At 36.0% G+C, this 19,052-nt stretch overlaps 1 protein-coding gene across 8 annotated transcripts in view; it reads left to right on the forward strand.

Moving 5' to 3' along the window:
- RFX7 (regulatory factor X7) overlaps nucleotides 1-19,052 on the forward strand; it is a 161,614-nt gene that overhangs the window by 104,656 nt on the left and 37,906 nt on the right. For all 8 annotated transcript variants that reach the window (XM_063639387.1, XM_063639388.1, XM_063639389.1 and 5 more), the window contains 2 exons: nucleotides 231-313; nucleotides 1,817-1,939. In XM_063639387.1, the coding sequence (XP_063495457.1) occupies nucleotides 231-313; nucleotides 1,817-1,939 (206 nt within the window). The remainder of the gene's footprint in view (nucleotides 1-230; nucleotides 314-1,816; nucleotides 1,940-19,052) is intronic.

Here is a 19,052-nt window from a genome sequence, read left to right on the forward strand (position 1 = left end):
CATGATATAAGAACTAATAGGGAAGTACCATTTTCTTTTATTAAATTTTTGTATGCAATACATTTATCAAATAACCTAATTGTATTATTTTAGTGATGAGAAAAGACAAATGATTCATCTGCTTTAAATTTAAATAGTCATTATCGTTTAGGGAGATGTTAGTAAATTTTGTTTGGGGAAAAATGAGTGTTTTTTAAAAATGATCTTTCTTTTTAATCCTTTGTAAATAGCAAGAAGTTGAGAAGTTTACAGACCTAGAGAAACTCTACCTCTACCTTCAGCTGCCTTCTGGTCTCAGCAATGGAGAGAAAAGGTATATCTATTCTTGTCTTTGCTATAATTATGCTGTTTATACGATGTCCCTAGGATATATGTGAGGTGTGTATGTTTCGGTTGTTACAGTTTTTGCAATATTCCTGAAATCATTAGAAAACATACTGGCAAAACAATACATCATTTTAGTCTTTGGTGATATTTGGTTAAGTATTTACTTGCAGTTTTTGCTAATTTATTTGTGCAACTGGGTAAATGCTATGACATGCAATTTGGGTTTTGTTTCATAGACAGATGAATATGTTTATGCAGTGTGAGGGATTGTGAAAATTGAACAGAAAACCAAAGAATAAACAGATAGGTATCATAAGGAATAAGGTACAAGAGTTTTTTTAGGTACTGTCAGATAAACCCATCATAGAATATAAAACAGAAAATAAAGTGAAATTGCCTGTATGAAACATTAATTCATAAATGCAAGGTGTGTTAAGTGCTTTGGGTATTACTATAGTTTCATCATTAAAAATTATAGAAACTGTGGAGAGAAGCTGTTCATTCAGTCATTCTAATTTTTAAAAGAGTTTCCTTAACCTTTTAAGTATTTCTCAGAATTCATTTCATTCATATAAATTATGCTTATCATTCTATTTTTTAAAACTGCATATAGAAATAAATGAAATGAAAATTATTCGAGTTTTATCTTTTTTTTCTCTCAGACCAAATTTTATCACTGTTTTAATCATGTTATGTCCTAGACACTTGCTCAGTGCTTTCTTTGAAATTAAATAAATTACTCTTACAGATAGCTGAGATGGATGTCACAATCAGTAGAGTAGCTTCCCTTGTCCTGTCTTTGGTGTCCATTTTGGTATTTATTTATAAGTAATATTTCCATATAGTAAAAGCTTACAATGTTTAATGGATATGTCAGGCTGAGGCAGGGAGCCTGGCTTTAGGAAGGATTATAGGGGGAGATTTGTCTGTTCAGGATCTCTCTGGTGCGAATTCCATTCTGGAGCATGGAATGCTTTAGTAAGATTTCCGAGTAGTTATATATTTATATATATGTGTGTGTGTGTGTGTGTGTGTGTATGTGTATATGTATGTGTATACATGTATATATATATGTGTATATGTATATATATATATATTCTTTGAGAATGCTGAGCAAATAGAAATAAGCAATTTTTGTATAATTTTGTTTTAAAGTTTGATGATGTATTTGGTAAGTGTAGGCAAATGAACAGGTAAGTACATGAGCAGATATCTACTTAAAGGTGATTTTTGACCAAAACAAATACTTTGTCAGTGCTCCATCACCTGCATGGGTAGGGATGGAGCAGGGCAGTAACTTCAGTCTTACACTAGCTGTAGAAAACAGCTCACAACCATAGGTGGACAATCATCTGCTAGATGTCCTAAGTTTGGTTTGGTCGTTTATAGTGTATTTGTATACAGTTCTTTAGTGGAACATTTAGGCCTAGCTCAAAAATTATTAATGAATTGCTGTCTGGTCAGCTAAAACATGTTTTCATTCTATTAGTGATCAGAATGCCATGTCATCTAGTCGGGCACAACAAATGCATGCCTTTTCCTGGATTCGGAATACCCTAGAGGAACATCCGGAGACTTCACTGCCCAAACAGGAAGTCTATGATGAGTACAAGTAAGTAGTATGTGTCATATGGCATGCTGATATACTAAAGAGGTAAAATACTATACTTGGCCATAGTGATTTGTTTTATTATTGGTGAATATCAAGCTGATGTATGGGAATTACACTTAGAAATCTCTTAAGATTCATTCCAGCTCTAAGCTTCTATAGTAGCATGTGTAATAAAGGGGGGCAGGATTAATGAATAAAAGGATTTCTGTAGAGTTCTTCAGGATGACAGGAGGGAGGTCAGAGAGTACAAGGACAGTGGTGTAGGATTGGTGAATAAAAGGATTCCTATAGAATTCTTAAGTATGATAGGAGTGTGTATCTGGGGTTAGAGAGTGGAAGGCAATAAATAATACATAAGGCAAAACTAAAACATGATTTTTTACTTGGACTTTTTAAAGGCCCTTTTCATGAATCTAAAAGTCTTCTAATTCTTCTCCATACCAAAGAATATTGTATATTATTTATCAAGGACAAGAGAGTTCAGTGACTTGCACATATTAGACACTCAAATTTGGTTGTATTTACAATTTATTTAAATCCAGGATACAAAAGTATAGAGGCTGATGAGCCCTTCTGGTTAGAAAAAGTTTAATAGGTGCTAAATATAGTCTCGTTTAACATTTTTATAATTGATTTGGAAGGAGGAATTTATTCCAGCAGGGTAAATAAAACCAAATTTGAGGGCATATTGAAATGTCAGACCAACAAGCATTAATGTGTTGTACTTACAAATTTGGGGGAAAAAGTGTCAAATAAGTGCTACTGCTAACCAGTGTAAGGTAATGCAAAGGAAATTGTACTTATTGAGATTATTGGTATCTACTCACAATTCTTACTACCTCACCAAAAGAAACATAATGGAGCTAGAAGAAAGTCTAGATAAAAATATCTGAAATGATCAAGAGAACAAAGTTAAACTGAAGAACTCTAGATTTATTTTCTCTTTACAAAGGTTAAAACTGAGAGTGCATGTGATCCAATTTGTCATTCATTCAGTCTGCAACAATCCATTGAATACCTATATGCCAGACCCTGTGATAAGTTCTCAGGATACAATTGTAAACAGTCACAGCCCTTGCCCTTATTCAGCAATATACGCATATATATATAGTTAGAATAAGCATATATTCTTCATTAAATTCAAGTTAGTTAAAATAGACCCCTCTGAAACTTCAAAGAAGCAAATTTGAATTCAGTAAAAGGTGATAGAAATCAGGTAAACTTGTATGATATGTTGAAACTCTGGATTGAAGATCAAGAGAATAGATTCTGCCATTAAACTTGTGTGACGCAGGCAAGTATTTTAACCACTCTTTGTCAGCTGGTTCATCTATAAAATGAGGCAGTTGAAGATGTATGAGGTTTCTTTTTTGTTTTTTGTTTGTTTGTTTGTTGAGACAGGGTTTAACTCTTGTCACCCAGGTTGGAGTGCAATGGCAGGATCACAGCTCACTGCAGCTTTAACTCCCACCCCCACCCCCACCCCCACCCCCAGGGCTCAAGCGATCCTCCTGCCTCAGCCCTCCGAGTAGCTAACACTATGGGCACGCATCACCATGCCCGGCTAATTTTTGTTTTTATTTTTGTTTTTTTGTAGAGAAAGAGTTTTACCATTGCCCAGGCTAAGGTTTCTTTTAGCTCTAAAATTCTAAAAGTTGTCTCAAGTAGGGAATGTTAAAGGACTAATTATCCAAAGATGTCTTGCTGGTTTTCCAAAAGGCACATTGGGCAAATAAATGTGTGACGTTTCCGTAACAGACTAATGAGGGAACACAGGGTATTCATATAATTTTTGAAGTGATGACTTTCATCTGCACCACCCTTCATAATACCTTAGAGAGAGCACACTGCATTTGCGGAAGAGTGATCCTGGCCCATGAAAGCAGTCCTTATATTCGTAAAAGTTTTCTGCCTTTGGCAAGACGTGGTTATGTTTTCCTATAATATTTGAATTTTTCCTTGAAATCTTTTTCAAAGATTCCCATAAATTCTTATGATTTTTTTTTCTAAAAAAAGTAAAGGATTTTTTAAACAAGAGACCCAAAACATCACATTGTTTGGGAGGAGTAGTGAGAACTCCAATTTTGAGCAATTAATTTACAGTTCAATAGAGAGCAACAGAGATAAAAGAAAGTGATTTAGATAGGCTACAATTTAAAAAGGCAGTAGTAGGTAAGGGAGAGTTTTTATAATAGCATGATTAGGAAAGAAATGCCAGTTCTATTCATGGAATTGGAGAGAATTATGCTAATGATAATTAATAGAGTACTATACACAAAATATCTGAGTCTGGGTATTTTAGTTCAAAAAATTTCACTAAGAATATTTCACTTATTTACTGTAGTGTTCCCCATAGCATTTTCACATAGTAGGCACTAATTTTATAATAAGAGTGATTAGAGCAGAACCTGATCTCTGACAGTAATAAAATTTGTGTTGTAACAGACCTTATAGGTCTTCCACTATGTTCCTGTCTTCTTTTCATAGATGAAAACATTGAAACCTAGAGAAGTTAAGTGACTCTACCACTGTAACAAAACTAGTGAGGGGCAGATCTAAGACTAGAACTCAGATTTCATGGGTGAGTTCATAATAGGTTAAGAAGGTAAGCGTGTTAAAGTTGAGTAATATCAAACTGAGTGGGTAGAAAACATTGGACGAGTAGTTAGAAATACTGCTAATATTATTTAGCCAGGACTTCTGCTTGGTGTAGATAAATAAGCAGCTCAGAGTATGAGTTAGTTTACATATGGTTAGTATACGTGCGTACAAATAATATGGTTATTTTAAGAGACACAGCATAATAACATGATGTGCTAGGAAGAAAGAATGTTGGTGTTTCCATAGAATTACAGCATGTAGAAGCTTCAAATTGTTCTGTTATTTGATTGTACATTGCCTAAAACCATAATTTGCCATTTGGGTTTAAATAATTTGAAAGACATAAAAAATGTAGAAACACTACAGAAAGGCAAAATGTAGAACAAAGTATTAGAAAACAGTTAAAAGTTTTACAATTATGTTGTCTGAAGAAAACTAAATAGAATATAGCTATATATTTTAAGAACAAGAGTTTTAAATCACAGGAGAGATTTCAGTTAGACACACAATCATTAGGCACTCATTTTCCTGTTTAGAGTGCCTAAATGAAATTTCCCGAATAAAAACTTAACAGGATCAGTTTAAGACTGATCATTCTATGTTCTCAATATTCAATGAAAGAAATGATGTTATTAATATGAAGTAGTATCCTTTTAAGTTATTCCTGTTGTGTATGGACCCTTTTATAATTCATTTCAGTGTATTTAGATGTATTTGTGTGAAAATCCCTTTAATAGTCATTAAAAGCAAAATCCCTTTGAGGAGCAAAATGAAGTTGTAATCTCAGACAGTAAAGACTGGCTTCTTTTAACTGTGTTTTCATGCTAAATTAAGATATTAATAGAAATAAAAAGCTTTAAGGAGCTTTCAGTATGCAAAAACAGTTTAATTTACCAATGATTTTGAGCTTTTTTATTTGTTGAAACTTTTGAATTCTAATATTCATGTCTTCAGGAAAATTATTAGTGCATTGATTTTTATACTGTTTTTCTAATTATAAAATGTATATTCATCATGAAAGTTTGGGCAAATAGTTATAAATGTATAAAGAAGAAATTTAGCACCTGTAATCTCACTATCTGAAAATAACCATCTGGTTTTATTTCCTTATAGTTTTTCTAATGCCTTCTTTAACGTATACATTTTTGTTGCTGTTTAACCAAATTTGGCCCCACTGTTTATGCAGTTCTTGGGTGAAAGGGTAGTTGCAAATAGCACTGCAGTGAACATCCTTGGCTGTATAATTTAATGTAAATTATCAAACTTGGGATTGCTGGCTAAATACTGTTATTATTCACTAAATGCCTTTTACATGTCCGTTTATTAAAGACATAAATATTAAAACAAATGTTTTTTCAAGATTGCTGTTTGTTAATTTTAGTTAATTTTTAAATAAGTAGTCTGATCTGTACACTTTTGTCACAGTTTGTAACATTACTATTATGCTTAGAAAAAACTTCTCCATGCCACCAGCTGCTGAATACTCACATATATTTTTCCTAGGTATTTTTTTATTTTATTTTTTATATATAAGCCTTGAGTCTATCTGTGATTTATTTTAGTAAATGCTATTAGATAAGGTACTTATTTTAATTTTTTCTAAATGGTTAATTATCCCAGCTTTTTTATTGAATAATTTTTCTGTCTTAATACTAATCTGCAATGTACTGTTACCTTACTAAAGCCTTCTGGACTCAATTTTCTTCCTTTATGTTCTCTGTTCTTCTGGTAATACTATACTACTTAGATATTTTAGCTATTAAATGTTTAAATAGCTGACAGGACCAATCTTTCCTCCTTATACCTCTTTTTCACAAGTTTCCTTGGTTTTATTTTCTGACCAGTTAATTTTTTTTATAGGAAGTTGCAAATCAGTTTTCCGATTTTAAAAAAGGAAACTCTAAGGAGATTTTGATTCAAACACATTAACTGAAAATTTTAGAAAAATTAACTACAGACTAGAAATATGTTTCTTAATTTACATGTTTCTTTCATGCCCTTCAGTAATGTTTTGCCTTTTTTTCCCTCAATTAAGTTCACTTATTTTCTCCTTTAACATAATCCTTGGTAATTTCTATTAATATTGTGAAAAATATGAACAATATGAAAAATATGAATAAATATGAAAAAGACTATTTGTTTTGGTTTATAGGAACTTCCTAGATTTCTGTTATTTTTATGTTGTACATTTTATATTTACTGAATTTTGTTTAGTCTTTATTTTTAGTTGTTACTTTTGACTTTTCTAGATAGTTTATCCTGTGAATCTTCTTCATTGTCTTTACTTTGTTATTACATTTAATAGACTTTCCTTCCAATTTTACATGTAGCAGTGATAGGCGTCATTTCTTCTTACAGTAAGTTCACTGATGTTAAGTATGTATCACTTATAGTTGAACAAGACTTTATTTTCTTTTTAATGAGAAGTGAATATTGGAATTCATTAAATATTTTGGCATCCAAATGAGATTATTTTGCAGTGCTTCTTATTTGACCTGTCGATGTGATGTATTTTATAAAGATACTACTTAATATAGGCCGGGCACAGTGTCTCATGCCTGTAATCACAACACTTTGGGAGGCCAAGGCAAGAGGATCACTTGAGGCCAGAAGTTTAAGACCAGACTGGGCAACAAAGCAAGACCCTGTCTCTACAAAAAATTAGCTGGGCATGGTCGCATGCACCGGTAGTCCTAGCTATATGAGAGTCTGAGTTGGAGGATTGCTTGAGCTCAGGAGGTGGAGGCGGCAGTAAGCCATGATCGCACAAATGCACTCCAGCCTGGGTGACAGAGTGAGATCCTGTCTCAAAAAAAAAAAAAAAGATACCTAATATAAACTCTTATTTCTAGAATGAATGTCCTCCTCATGTCAAGATGTGTTATCTTGTAGTGTACCACTGAGTTCTGTTTTCAAGTGTATTATTTAGGAACTTTGCATCTACATTCATAAATGAATTTGGTCTGTAATTTTCTTTTTTTTTTATGCTATCTTTGTCAGGTTTTGGTATCAGGGTTAGGCCAGCTTTGCAAAATAAATTGGAACTCTTTCCCTAATTGTCTGTGCTCTGGAACAGTTTATATAGCATGGGACTTATTTATTCTCGAAAGTTTTAAAGAACTCAACTACAAAACCATCTAGGCCTGGAGCCTTTGTTGGAGGTAATTCTTTGACAATGTTTGTGTTTTACACTGGTTAGGTTTTTACTTTATTCATCAATTTTGGTCATTTGTTTCTCATAAATTTAATATATTTTGTATCTTCTTATATGCTTTTTGATATTTCTAGTTTTGCATATTGAATTTTCCTTTTTTCATATTTCACTTAGCCTAATTTATTTTTTTGATTTTTCTTTTTTAGACAAGTAAAATCTGATATGTTTTATTTTCTTGTCTTTTTTTTCATTTATTAGGTGCTTTTATTTTTGGTCCTTCTGGTTTTCTTGCTCTTTAAATGGAATGCTTAACTTTGTTTTCATTCTTTCACATTTAAGATAGGAACATTTATGTCTATGAATTTGCCTCTCATTATAGTTTTGGCTATATTCCATTTGATATGCATGTGAGTTGTTATAATTGCCATTATTTTCCAATAGTTTGGAATTATTGTTTTGCTTTTTTCTTTGACCTAAATTAGAAGTTTGTTTTCTTTTTAAACTTTTCATGTGTTTGAGGGTTTATTTCATCTTATTTTGTTTTACACTTTCTTATTTTTAGTTTTATTAAATTGTGGTCAGAGAATGGGGCTTAGTTTGTGATATTTTTATTGAGATTTGCTTTCAGTCTAACAAATTATCAATTTTTAAAATATTTTGACATTCTCTTTCTGTAGCTCTGTATATTCCATTGACTGCACTAAATCAACTTTTTAATATTTTTCAAATTCTGCAAAAAATTATTTTTGTCTGTTAACACACTGCTCATCTTCAACTGAGTAAATCTCTCACAAAAATGATGTGAGATTCTTTATCACAGTTCCTTACTGTATTTTTTATGAGTTTTGCTTTACAAATGTTAGGATTAACACAAAAGTTTCATGATTTTATATCCTTAGTAGAGTTTCAAGAAAATTAATTTTAGGCAAATACAAGTACCTTTAAGAAAATTAACTATATTACAGGATAGAGAGTTTTCAGCTACCATTTACAAATGGCTTGGGAAAATCTTTACAAATTGTACCCTGGGAGAAGCAGCCACATGTACCATGGCCAAAAAGATCAACCATAGGAAACATAATCAGAAAAATACCAAAACCAGAAATGTTTTACTCTTCTGCAAAACCATGATAATGCCAGATACCTCAGCCTGAACTATGCCAAGTAGACACTGCAAGACCTTTATGAATTCCTAGTTTTAGAAATACCATTACTTTTTTAGATCTCTTCACTTTGTATTCATTGCCATCATCACCTACCCTGGGCGACCACTTTGTTTTCAGGGCAGTGTCCTCTCCAACTTCCTGTTATAAAAATTTTCAGACATAATAGAAATGTTGAAAGTATACTGTAAGAATATCCATATTCCTATGTGCTTCACATAGGTTCAACAGTTTTTTTCCTATACCATTTGTAAGTTGTGGATATGATACTTCTCCTAAAAATAAGGACAATCACTTTTATAATACTTGGATTACACCTAAGAAACTTAACATGAGTTCTATAAAATTCATCTATTACCTGATTTGGAGCTTTTTTTTTTTTTTTTGAGGGGGAGTCTCAGTCTTATCACCCAGGCTGAAGTGCTGTGGTGCAATCTCGGCTCACTGCAACCTCTGCCTCCTGGGTTCAAGCGATAATTCTGCCTTAGCCTCCCCAGTTGCTGGGACTACAGGCATGCGCCACCACACCTGGCTAATTTTTATATTTATTGTAGAGATGGGTTTCACCATGTTGGCCAGGCTGGTCTCGAACTCCTGACCTCAAGTGATACACCCACTTCGGCCTCCCAAAGTGTTGGGATTACAGGCGTGAGCCACTGTGCCTGGTCCTATTTTTAACATAGGAAAAAATAAGTTATTCTTCTGATCCATGAACATGGGGTATCTTTTTGTTTACTTAGATCTTTAATTTCTTTCAGGATGTATACATCTTAAACTTCTTTTGCTAAATTTATTGCTCAATACTTTTGATTGAAGTGGAATTATTTTTAATATCACTTTTGGATTCGTTGTTGCCAATATATAGAAATAAGAATGATTTTGTATACTGATCTTGTATCCCGCAATTTTGCTCACCTTTATTAGCTCTAATTATAGGGTTTAGTGTATTTCTTAGGATTTTTTTTTATCTATTTCATCTGAAAATAGAGATAATTTTACCTCTTCCTTTCTAATCTGGATATCTTCTCATTTATTTTCTTGCCTGATTCCCATGGCTAGAACCTTCAGTACAGTGTTGAATAGAAATGGTAAGAGTGGACATCGCTTCCTTGTCTGTTGCCTGATATAAAGAGGAAAAATTTCAGTCTTTTGCCATTAAGTATGATATTATCTGTGGGTTTTTATAGATGGCCTTTGTTAGGACAAGGAATTTCCATTTTGTTACTAGTTTGTTGGATATCTGTCAAACGTTTTTTCTGCATCTATTGAGATGATTATATCAGAGGTTTTTTTTTAGATGAACTGAATATAGTGTATTACCTCATTATTTTTGTATGTTGTACCTATCATGCATTTCTGGGATAAATCACACTTAGTCATGATATCTAATCCATCATGTATGCAGCTAGTTTCAGTTTGTCAGTCTTTTGTTAAGGATTTTTGCATCTGAGGGATATTGGTCTGTGGTTTTCATTCTCAGAATGCTTTTGTCTGATTTTGGTGTCAGGATAGTGTTGGCCTTAATATAATGAGTTTAGAAGTATTCCCTTCTAAACTATCAAAGAGTTTATGAAAGATTGATTAGAATTCACCAGCTAAACCATCTTGGTCTGGGCTTTTCTTTTTTTTTCTTTTTTTTTTTTATTATTATACTTTAGGTTTTAGGGTACATGTGCACAATGTGCAGGTTTGTTACATATGTATCCATGTGCCGTGTTGGTTTGCTGCACCCATTAACTCGTCATTTAGCATTAGGTATATCTCCTAATGCTGTCCCTCCCCCCTCCCCACAACAGTCCCCGGAGTGTGATGTTCCCCTTCCTGTGTCCATGAGTTCTCATTGTTCAATTCCCACCTATGAGTGAGAACATGCGGTGTTTGGTTTTTTGTCCTTGCGATAGTTTACTGAGAATGATGTTTTCCAGTTTCATCCATGTCCCTACAAAGGACATGAACTCATCGTTTTTTATGGCTGCATAGTATTCCATGGTGTAGATGTGCCACATTTTCTTAATCCAGTCTATTGTTGTTGGACATTTGGGTTGGTTCCAAGTCTTTGCTATTGTGAATAGTGCCGCAACAAACATACGTGTGCATGTGTCTTTATAGAAGCATGATTTATAGTCCTTTGGGTATATACCCAGTAATGGGATGGCTGGGTCAAATGGTATTTCTAGTTCTAGATCCCTGAGGAATTGCCACACTGACTTCCACAATGGTTGAACTAGTTTACCGTCCCACCAACAGTGTAAAAGTGTTCCTATTTCTCCACATCCTCTCCAGCACCTGTTGTTTCCTGACTTTTTAATGATGGCTATTCTAACTGGTGTGAGATGGTATCTCATTGTGGTTTTGATTTGCATTTCTCTGATGGCCAGTGATGATGAGCATTTTTTCATGTGTTTTTTGGCTGCATAAATGTCTTCTTTTGAGAAGTGTCTGTTCATGTCCTTTGCCCACTTTTTGATGAGGTTATTTGTGTTTTTCTTGTAAATTTGTTTGAGTTCATTGTAGATGCTGGATATTAGCCCTTTGTCAGATGAGTAGGTTGCAAAAATTTTCTCCCATTCTGTAGGTTGCCTGTTCACTCTGATGGTAGTTTCTTTTGCTGTGCAGAAGCTCTTTAGTTTAATTAGATCCCATTTGTCAATTTTGGCTTTTGTTGCCATTGCTTTTGGTGTTTTAGACATGAAGTCCTTGCCCACGCCTATGTCCTGAATGGTATTGCCTAGGCTTTCTTCTAGGGTTTTTATGGTTTTAGGTCTAACATGTAAGTCTTTAATCCATCTTAAATTAATTTTTGTATAAGGTGTAAGGAAGGGATCGAGTTTCAGCTTTCTACGTATGGCTAGCCAGTTTTCCCAGCACCATTTATTAAATAGGGAATCCTTTCCCCATTGCTTGTTTTCATCAGGTTTGTCAAAGATCAGATAGTTGTAGATATGCGGCATTATTTCTGAGGGCTCTGTTCTGTTCCATTGATCTATGTCTCTGTTGTGGTACCAGTACCATGCTGTTTTGGTTACTGTAGCCTTGTAGTATAGTTTGAAGTCAGGTAGCGTGATGCCTCCAGCTTTGTTCTTTTGGCTTAGGATTGACTTGGCGATGCAGGCTCTTTTTTGGTTCCATATGAACTTTAAAGTAGTTTTTTCCAATTCTGTGAAGAAAGTCATTGGTAGCTTGATGGGGATGGCATTGAATCTATAAATTACCTTGGGCAGTATGGCCATTTTCATGATATTGATTCTTCCTATGCATGAGCATGGAATGTTCTTCCATTTGTTTGTATCCTCTTTTATTTCACTGAGCACTGGTTTGTAGTTCTCCTTGAAGAGGTCCTTCACATCCCTTGTAAGTTGGATTCCTAGGTATTTTATTCTCTTTGAAGCAATTGTGAATGGGAGTTCACTCATGATTTGGCTCTCTGTTTGTCTGTGATTGGTGTACAAGAATGCTTGTGATTTTTGTACATTAATTTTGTATCCTGAGACTTTGCTGAAGTTGCTAATCAGCTTAAGGAGATTTTGGGCTGAGACAATGGGGTTTTCTAGATATACAATCATGTCATCTGCAAACAGGGACAATTTGACTTCCTCTTTTCCTAATTGAATACCCTTTATTTCCTTCTCCTGCCTGATTGCCCTGGCCAGAACTTCCAGCACTATGTTGAATAGGAGTGGTGAGAGAGGGCATCCCTGTCTTGTGCCAGTTTTCAAAGGGAATGCTTCCAGTTTTTGCCCATTCAGTATGATATTGGCTATGGGTTTGTCATAGATAGCTCTTATTATTTTGAGATACGTCCCATCAATACCTAATTTATTGAGAGTTTTTAGCATGAAGGGTTGTTGAATTTTGTCAAAGGCCTTTTCTGCATCTATTGAGATAATCATGTGGTTTTTGTCTTTGGTTCTGTTTATATGCTGGATTACATTTATTGATTTGCGTATGTTGAACCAGCCTTGCATCCCAGGGATGAAGCCCACTTGATCATGGTGTATAAGCTTTTTGATGTGCTGCTGGATTCGGTTTGCCAGTATTTTATTGAGGATTTTTGCATCAATGTTCATCAAGGATATTGGTCTGAAATTCTCTTTTTTGGTTATGTCTCTGCCAGGCTTTGGTATCAGGACGATGCTGGCCTCATAAAATGTGTTAGGGAGGATTCCCTCTTTTTCTATCGATTGGAATAGTTTCAGAAGGAATGGTACCAGTTCCTCCTTGTACCTCTGGTAGAATTCAGCTGTGAATCCATCAGGTCCTGGACTCTTTTTGGTTGGTAAGCTATTGATTATTGCCACAATTTCAGAACCTGTTATTGGTCTATTCAGAGATTCAACTTCTTCCTGGTTTAGTCTTGGGAGGGTGTATTTGTCGAGGAATGTATCCATTTCTTCTAGATTTTCTAGTTTATTTGCATAGAGGTGTTTGTAGTATTCTCTGATGGTAGATTGTATTTCTGTGGGATCGGTGGTGATATCCCCTTTTTCATTTTTTATTGCATCTATTTGATTCTTCTCTCTTTTCTTCTTTATTAGTCTTGCTAGCGGTCTATCAGTTTTGCTGATCTTTTCAAAAAACCAGCTCCTGGATTCATTAATTTTTTGAAGGGTTTTTTGTGTCTCTATTTCCTTCAGTTCTGCTCTAATTTTAGTTATTTCTAGCCTTCTGCTAGCTTTTGAATGTGTTTGCACTTGCTTTTCTAGTTCTTTTAATTGTGATGTTAGGGTGTCAATTTTGGATCTTTCCTGCTTTCTCTTGTGGGCATTTAGTGCTATAAATTTCCCTCTACATACTGCTTTGAATGTGTCCCACAGATTCTGGTATGTTGTGTCTTTGTTCTCGTTGGTTTCAAAGAACATCTTTATTTCTGCCTTCATTTCATTATGTACCGAGTAGTCATTCAGGAGCAGGTTGTTCAGTTTCCATGTAGTTGAGTGGTTTTGAGTGATTTTCTTAATCCTGAGTTCGTGTTTGATTGCACTGTGGTCTGAGAGACAGTTTGTTATAATTTCTGTTCTTTTACATTTGCTGAGGAGAGTTTTACTTCCAACTATGTGGTCAATTTTGGATAGGTGTGGTGTGGTGCTGAAAAAAATGTATATTCTGTTGATTTGGGGTGGAGAGTTCTGTAGATGTCTATTACGTCCACTTTGTGCAGAGCTGAGTTCAGTTTCTGGATATCCTTGTTAACTTTCTGTCTCGTTGATCTGTCTAATGTTGACAGTGGGGTGTTAAAATCTCCCATTATTATTGTGTGGGAGTTTAAGTCCCTTTGTAGGTCACTCAGGATTTGCTTTATGAATCTGGGTGCTCCTGTGTTGGGTGCATATATATTTAGGATAGTTAGCTCTTCTTGTTGAATTGATCCCTTTACCATTATGTAATGGCCTTCTTTGTCTCTTTTGATCTTTGTTGGTTTAAAGTCTATTTTATCAGAGACTAGGATTGCAACCCCTGCCTTTTTTTGTTTTCCATTTGCTTGATAGATCTTCTGCCATCCCTTTATTTTGAGTCTATGTGTGTCTCTGCACGTGAGATGGGTTTCCTGAATACAGCACACTGATGGGTCTTGACTTCTTATCCAGTTTGCCAGTCTGTGTCTTTTAATTGGAGCATTTAGCCCATTTACATTTAATGTTAATATTGTTATGTGTTAATTTGATCCTGTCATTATGATGTTAGTTGGTTGTTTTGCTCGTTAGTTGATGCAGTTTCTTCCTAGCCTCTATGGTCTTTACAATTTGGCATGTTTTTGCAGTGGCTGGTACTGGTTGTTCCTTTCCATGTTTAGTTCTCCCATCAGGAGCTCTTTTAGGGCAGGCCTGGTGGTGACAAAATCACTCAGCATTTGCTTGTCTGTAAAGGATTTTATTTCTCCTTCACTTATGAAGCTTAGTTTGGCTGGATATGAAATTCTGGGTTGAAAATTCTTTTCTTTAAGAATGTTGAATATCGGCCCCCACTCTCTTCTGGCTTGTAGAGTTTCTGCTGAGAGATCAGCTGTTAGTCTGATGGGCTTCCCTTTGTGGGTAACGCAACCTTTCTCTCTGGCTGCCCTTAACATTTTTTCCTTCATTTCAACTTTGGTGAATCTGACAATTATGTGTCTTGGAGTTGCTCTTCTCGAGGAGTATCTTTGTGGCGTTCTCTGTATTTCCTGAATCTGAATGTCGGCCTGCCTTGCTAGATTGGGGAAGTTCTCCTGTATAATATCTTGCAGAGTGTTTTCCAACTTGGTTCCATTCTCCCCGTCATTTTCAGGTACACCAATCAGACGTAGGTTTGGTCTTTTCACATAGTCCCAAATTTCTTGGAGGCTTTGTTCGTTTCTTTTTATTCTTTTTTCTCTAAAATTCCCTTCTCACTTCATTTCATTCATTTCATCTTCCATCACTGATACCCTTTCTTCCAGTTGATCGCATCAGCTACCGAGGCTTCTGCAGTCTTCACGTAGTTCTCGAAACTTGGCTTTCAGCTCCATCAGCTCCTTTAAGCCCTTGTCTCCATTGGTTATTCTACTTATCCATTCGTCTAATTTTTTTTCAAAGTTTTTAACTTTGCTATTGTTTTGAATTTCCTCCCGTAGCTCAGAGTAGTTTGATCGTCTGAAGCCTTCTTCTCTCAACTCGTCAAAGTCATTCTCCATCCAGCTTTGTTCCGTTGCTGGTGAGGAACTGCATTCCTTTGGAGGAGGAGAGGTGCTCTGCTTTTTAGAGTTTCCAGTTTTTCTGCTCTGTTTTTTCCCCATCTTTGTGGTTTTATCTACTTTTGGTCTTTGATGATGGTGATGTACAGATGGGTTTTTGGTGTGGATGTCCTTTCTGTTTGTTAGTTTTCCTTCTACCAGACAGGACCCTAAGCTGCAGGTCTGTTGGAGTTTGCTAGAGGTCCATTCCAGACCCTGTTTGGCTGAGTGTCAGCAGCAGTGGCTGCAGAACAGTGGATTTTCATGAGACCACAAATTCAGCTGTCTGATAGTTCCTCTGGAAGTTTTGTCTCAGAGGAGCACCTGGCCGAGTGAGGTGTCAGTCTGTCCCTACTGGGGGGTGGCTCCCAGTTAGGCTGCTCAGGGGTCAGGGACCCACTTTAGGAGGCAGTCTGTCTGTTCTCGGATCTCCAGCCGTGTGCTGGGAGAACCACTACTCTCTTCAAAGCTGCCAGTCAGACAGGGACATTTAAGTCTGCAGACGTTCCTGCTGAATTTTTGTTTGTCTGTGCCCTGCCCCCGGAGGTGGAGCCTACAGAGGCAGGCAGGCCTCCTTGCGCTGTGGTGGGCTCCACCCAGTTCGAGATTCCTGGCTGCTTTGTTTACCTAAGCAAGCCTGGGCAATGGCAGGCTCCCCTGCCCCAGCCTCGCTGCCACCTTGCAGTTTGATCTCAGACTGCTGTGCTAGCAATCAGCGAGACTCCTTGGGCATAGGACCCTCCGAGCCAGGTGCGGGACACAATCTCCTGGTGTGCCGTTTTCCAAGCCCGTTGGAAAAGCGCAGTATTAGGGTGGGACTGACCCGATTTTCCAGGTGCCGTCTGTTACCCCTTTCTTTGACTAGGAAAGGGAACTCCCTGACCCCTTGCACTTCCCGAGTGAGGCAATGCCTCGCCCTGCTTCGGCTCACGCACAGTGCGCTTCACCGACTGTCCTGCACCCACTGTTTGGCACTCCCTAGTGAGATGAAAGCGGTACCTCAAACAGAAATGCAGAAATCACCTGTCTTCTGTGCCGCTCACGCTGGAAGCTGTAGACTGGAGCTGTTCCTATTCGGCCATCTTGGCTCCACCCCCTCTTCTTTTTTAATGTAGGCATATGTCCCTATATAAATATATAAATTTCCTGCTAAGCACTTCTTTGACTACATCCTGTGTATTTTGATACGCTATGCTTTCAGTTTTATCTCAAGTATTTTCTGATTTCTCTTGTGTTTTTTTGATCCATTGATTATGTAGGAATTTAATTTTCACATACTTGTGAATTTCCTTTTCCTTCAGTTATTGACTTCTAGCTTCTTTCCATTATGACCAGAGAAAATGCATTGTGTGATTTCAGTTTTTTTAAATGTATTCAGTATGATCTATCCTGGAGAATATTCCATATGCACTTGAGAAGAATGCTTTTTGTGCTGTTGTTGGGTGGAGGAGTGTTCTGTAGATGTCTTTTAGGTCTAGTTGGTTTATAGTGTTGATCAAGTCATCTGTGTCCTTATTGATCATCTGCTTATTTCTATTCATTATTCAATTGGAGCATTGAAGTCTCTGACTGTTATTGCTGAATTGTATTTTTTTTTGTTTTACGTATTTTGCAGCGCTGTTGTTTGCTGCATAAAAGGTTATGATTGTTACAGCTTCTTGATGGATTGACCATTTCATCTTAATGTCTTTGGTAACAGTTTTCTTCTCTGATATTAGTATAGCCACTCCAGTTCTTTTTCAGTTACTGTAGCCATGCTATATCTTTTCCTGTTCTTTTATTTACAGCCTATTTGTGTCTTTGAATATAAGTATGTATGTAGTATATAGACAACATATACTTTGATGATTTTTTTTTTTTTTTTTTTTTTTTTTTTTTTTTTTTTTTGAGACAGAGTCTCGCTCTGTCGCCCAGGCTGGAGTGCAGTGGCGCAATCTCGGCTCACTGCAAGCTCCGCCTCCCGGGTTCACGCTATTCTCCTGCCTCAGCCTCTCCGAGTAGCTGGGACTACAGGCGCCCACCACCACGCCCGGCTAATTTTTTTTTTTTTTTGTATTTTTAGTAGAGACGGAGTTTCACCGTGGTCTCGATCTCCTGACCTCGTGATCCGCCCGCCTCGGCCTCCCAAAGTGCTGGGATTACAAGCGTGAGCCACCGCGCCCGGCCACTTTGATGATGTTTTATTTTAAATTCACCCTGCCTTTTAACTGGAGAATTTAATTCATTTACATTTAATGTAATTACTGATAAAATAACGTTTACATCTGCCATTTTGCTATTTGTTTTCTATATGTCTTATGCCTGCCTTTGTTCCCCTGTATCAGGTGGGCTCCTTCAGGGAATCCACCACACAAGTGAAATAATGGCAATTGTCTGTGATGAGGATTTGTAAAACACTCCAACTACTTTATTTCAGTGAACACAAGACTGCACTGGGAATATGGGGTATTAGTTTTCAAGGCTCCTAATGGGGAATGAGAGATCAGACTAGGGCAAGTTAAAATGGCACAAAGCTATTCTTAAATAAATGCTCCCCAGTTTGCTGCAGGTCTTTGGTTAATTTCCAGGGATTTTCCATTGTTTTATGGAGGAGTCAGTTTAGGAATTTTACTATGCAATTCACTGATACCAGGAAACGAAATAATTTAAATCCCTAAATGTTTATGGATCAGATAATGGTCAGTTCTAGTTGCCGTGCTTTATTCAAAAATTAACTGAAATGATCCAGCAAATGAAATAGCCATTTTAACCATAAGAAATAAAAACTATGAAAACATAGAAGATTAAAGCCTTTATAAAAACTTTGTTATGGTCGGTAAAAAGCATAAACTATGAAACAGACTCCTTCCAAATTGTATTTAATGTTTCCCTCTGCTACAGAATAAAGCCCCAAACCATTTATTTTTCAGGGAAAGGAGGACTTATACAGGGGAGAAAGATTGGACTTGGAAAGTAGCTATATGTATATAAATTTGAGTCCTAATTTATTTAGACATGTACTGGGATTTGTATCCATGAGGAAGTCCTTAATCTTTAATGTTTGCCTACTATCCTTTTGTAAAATGGAAACATATCATGCTTTTTTAAGATTAAAAACTGTATATATGAACCAGCTGAATAAAGCAATCAAGAAAGTAATCCCGTTTATGTTAGCCACATACACACACACACACACACACAAACACACACACACACACACACAGAAGAAACCCTCAGAATACACTTAACCAAGGATGCAAAAGACCTTTACAAGGAAAACTAAAAAACACTGATAAAAGAAATTAAAGAAGATACAAATAAATGAAAAGACATCCCATGCTCATAGATCAGAAGAACTAATATTATTAAAATTACGATACTACCCAGAGCAGTCTACAGATTCAATGCAATTCCTATCAAAATGCTGATTGTATTCTTCACAGAAATAGAAAAAAAGACCTTAAACTTTATATGGAAGCACAGAAGACCTAGAATTGCCAAAATAATGGTAACCAAAAAGAATAAAACTGG

The sequence above is a fragment of the Symphalangus syndactylus genome, chromosome 5, assembly GCF_028878055.3.
Source record: "Symphalangus syndactylus isolate Jambi chromosome 5, NHGRI_mSymSyn1-v2.1_pri, whole genome shotgun sequence".
Lineage (NCBI taxonomy): Eukaryota > Metazoa > Chordata > Mammalia > Primates > Hylobatidae > Symphalangus > Symphalangus syndactylus.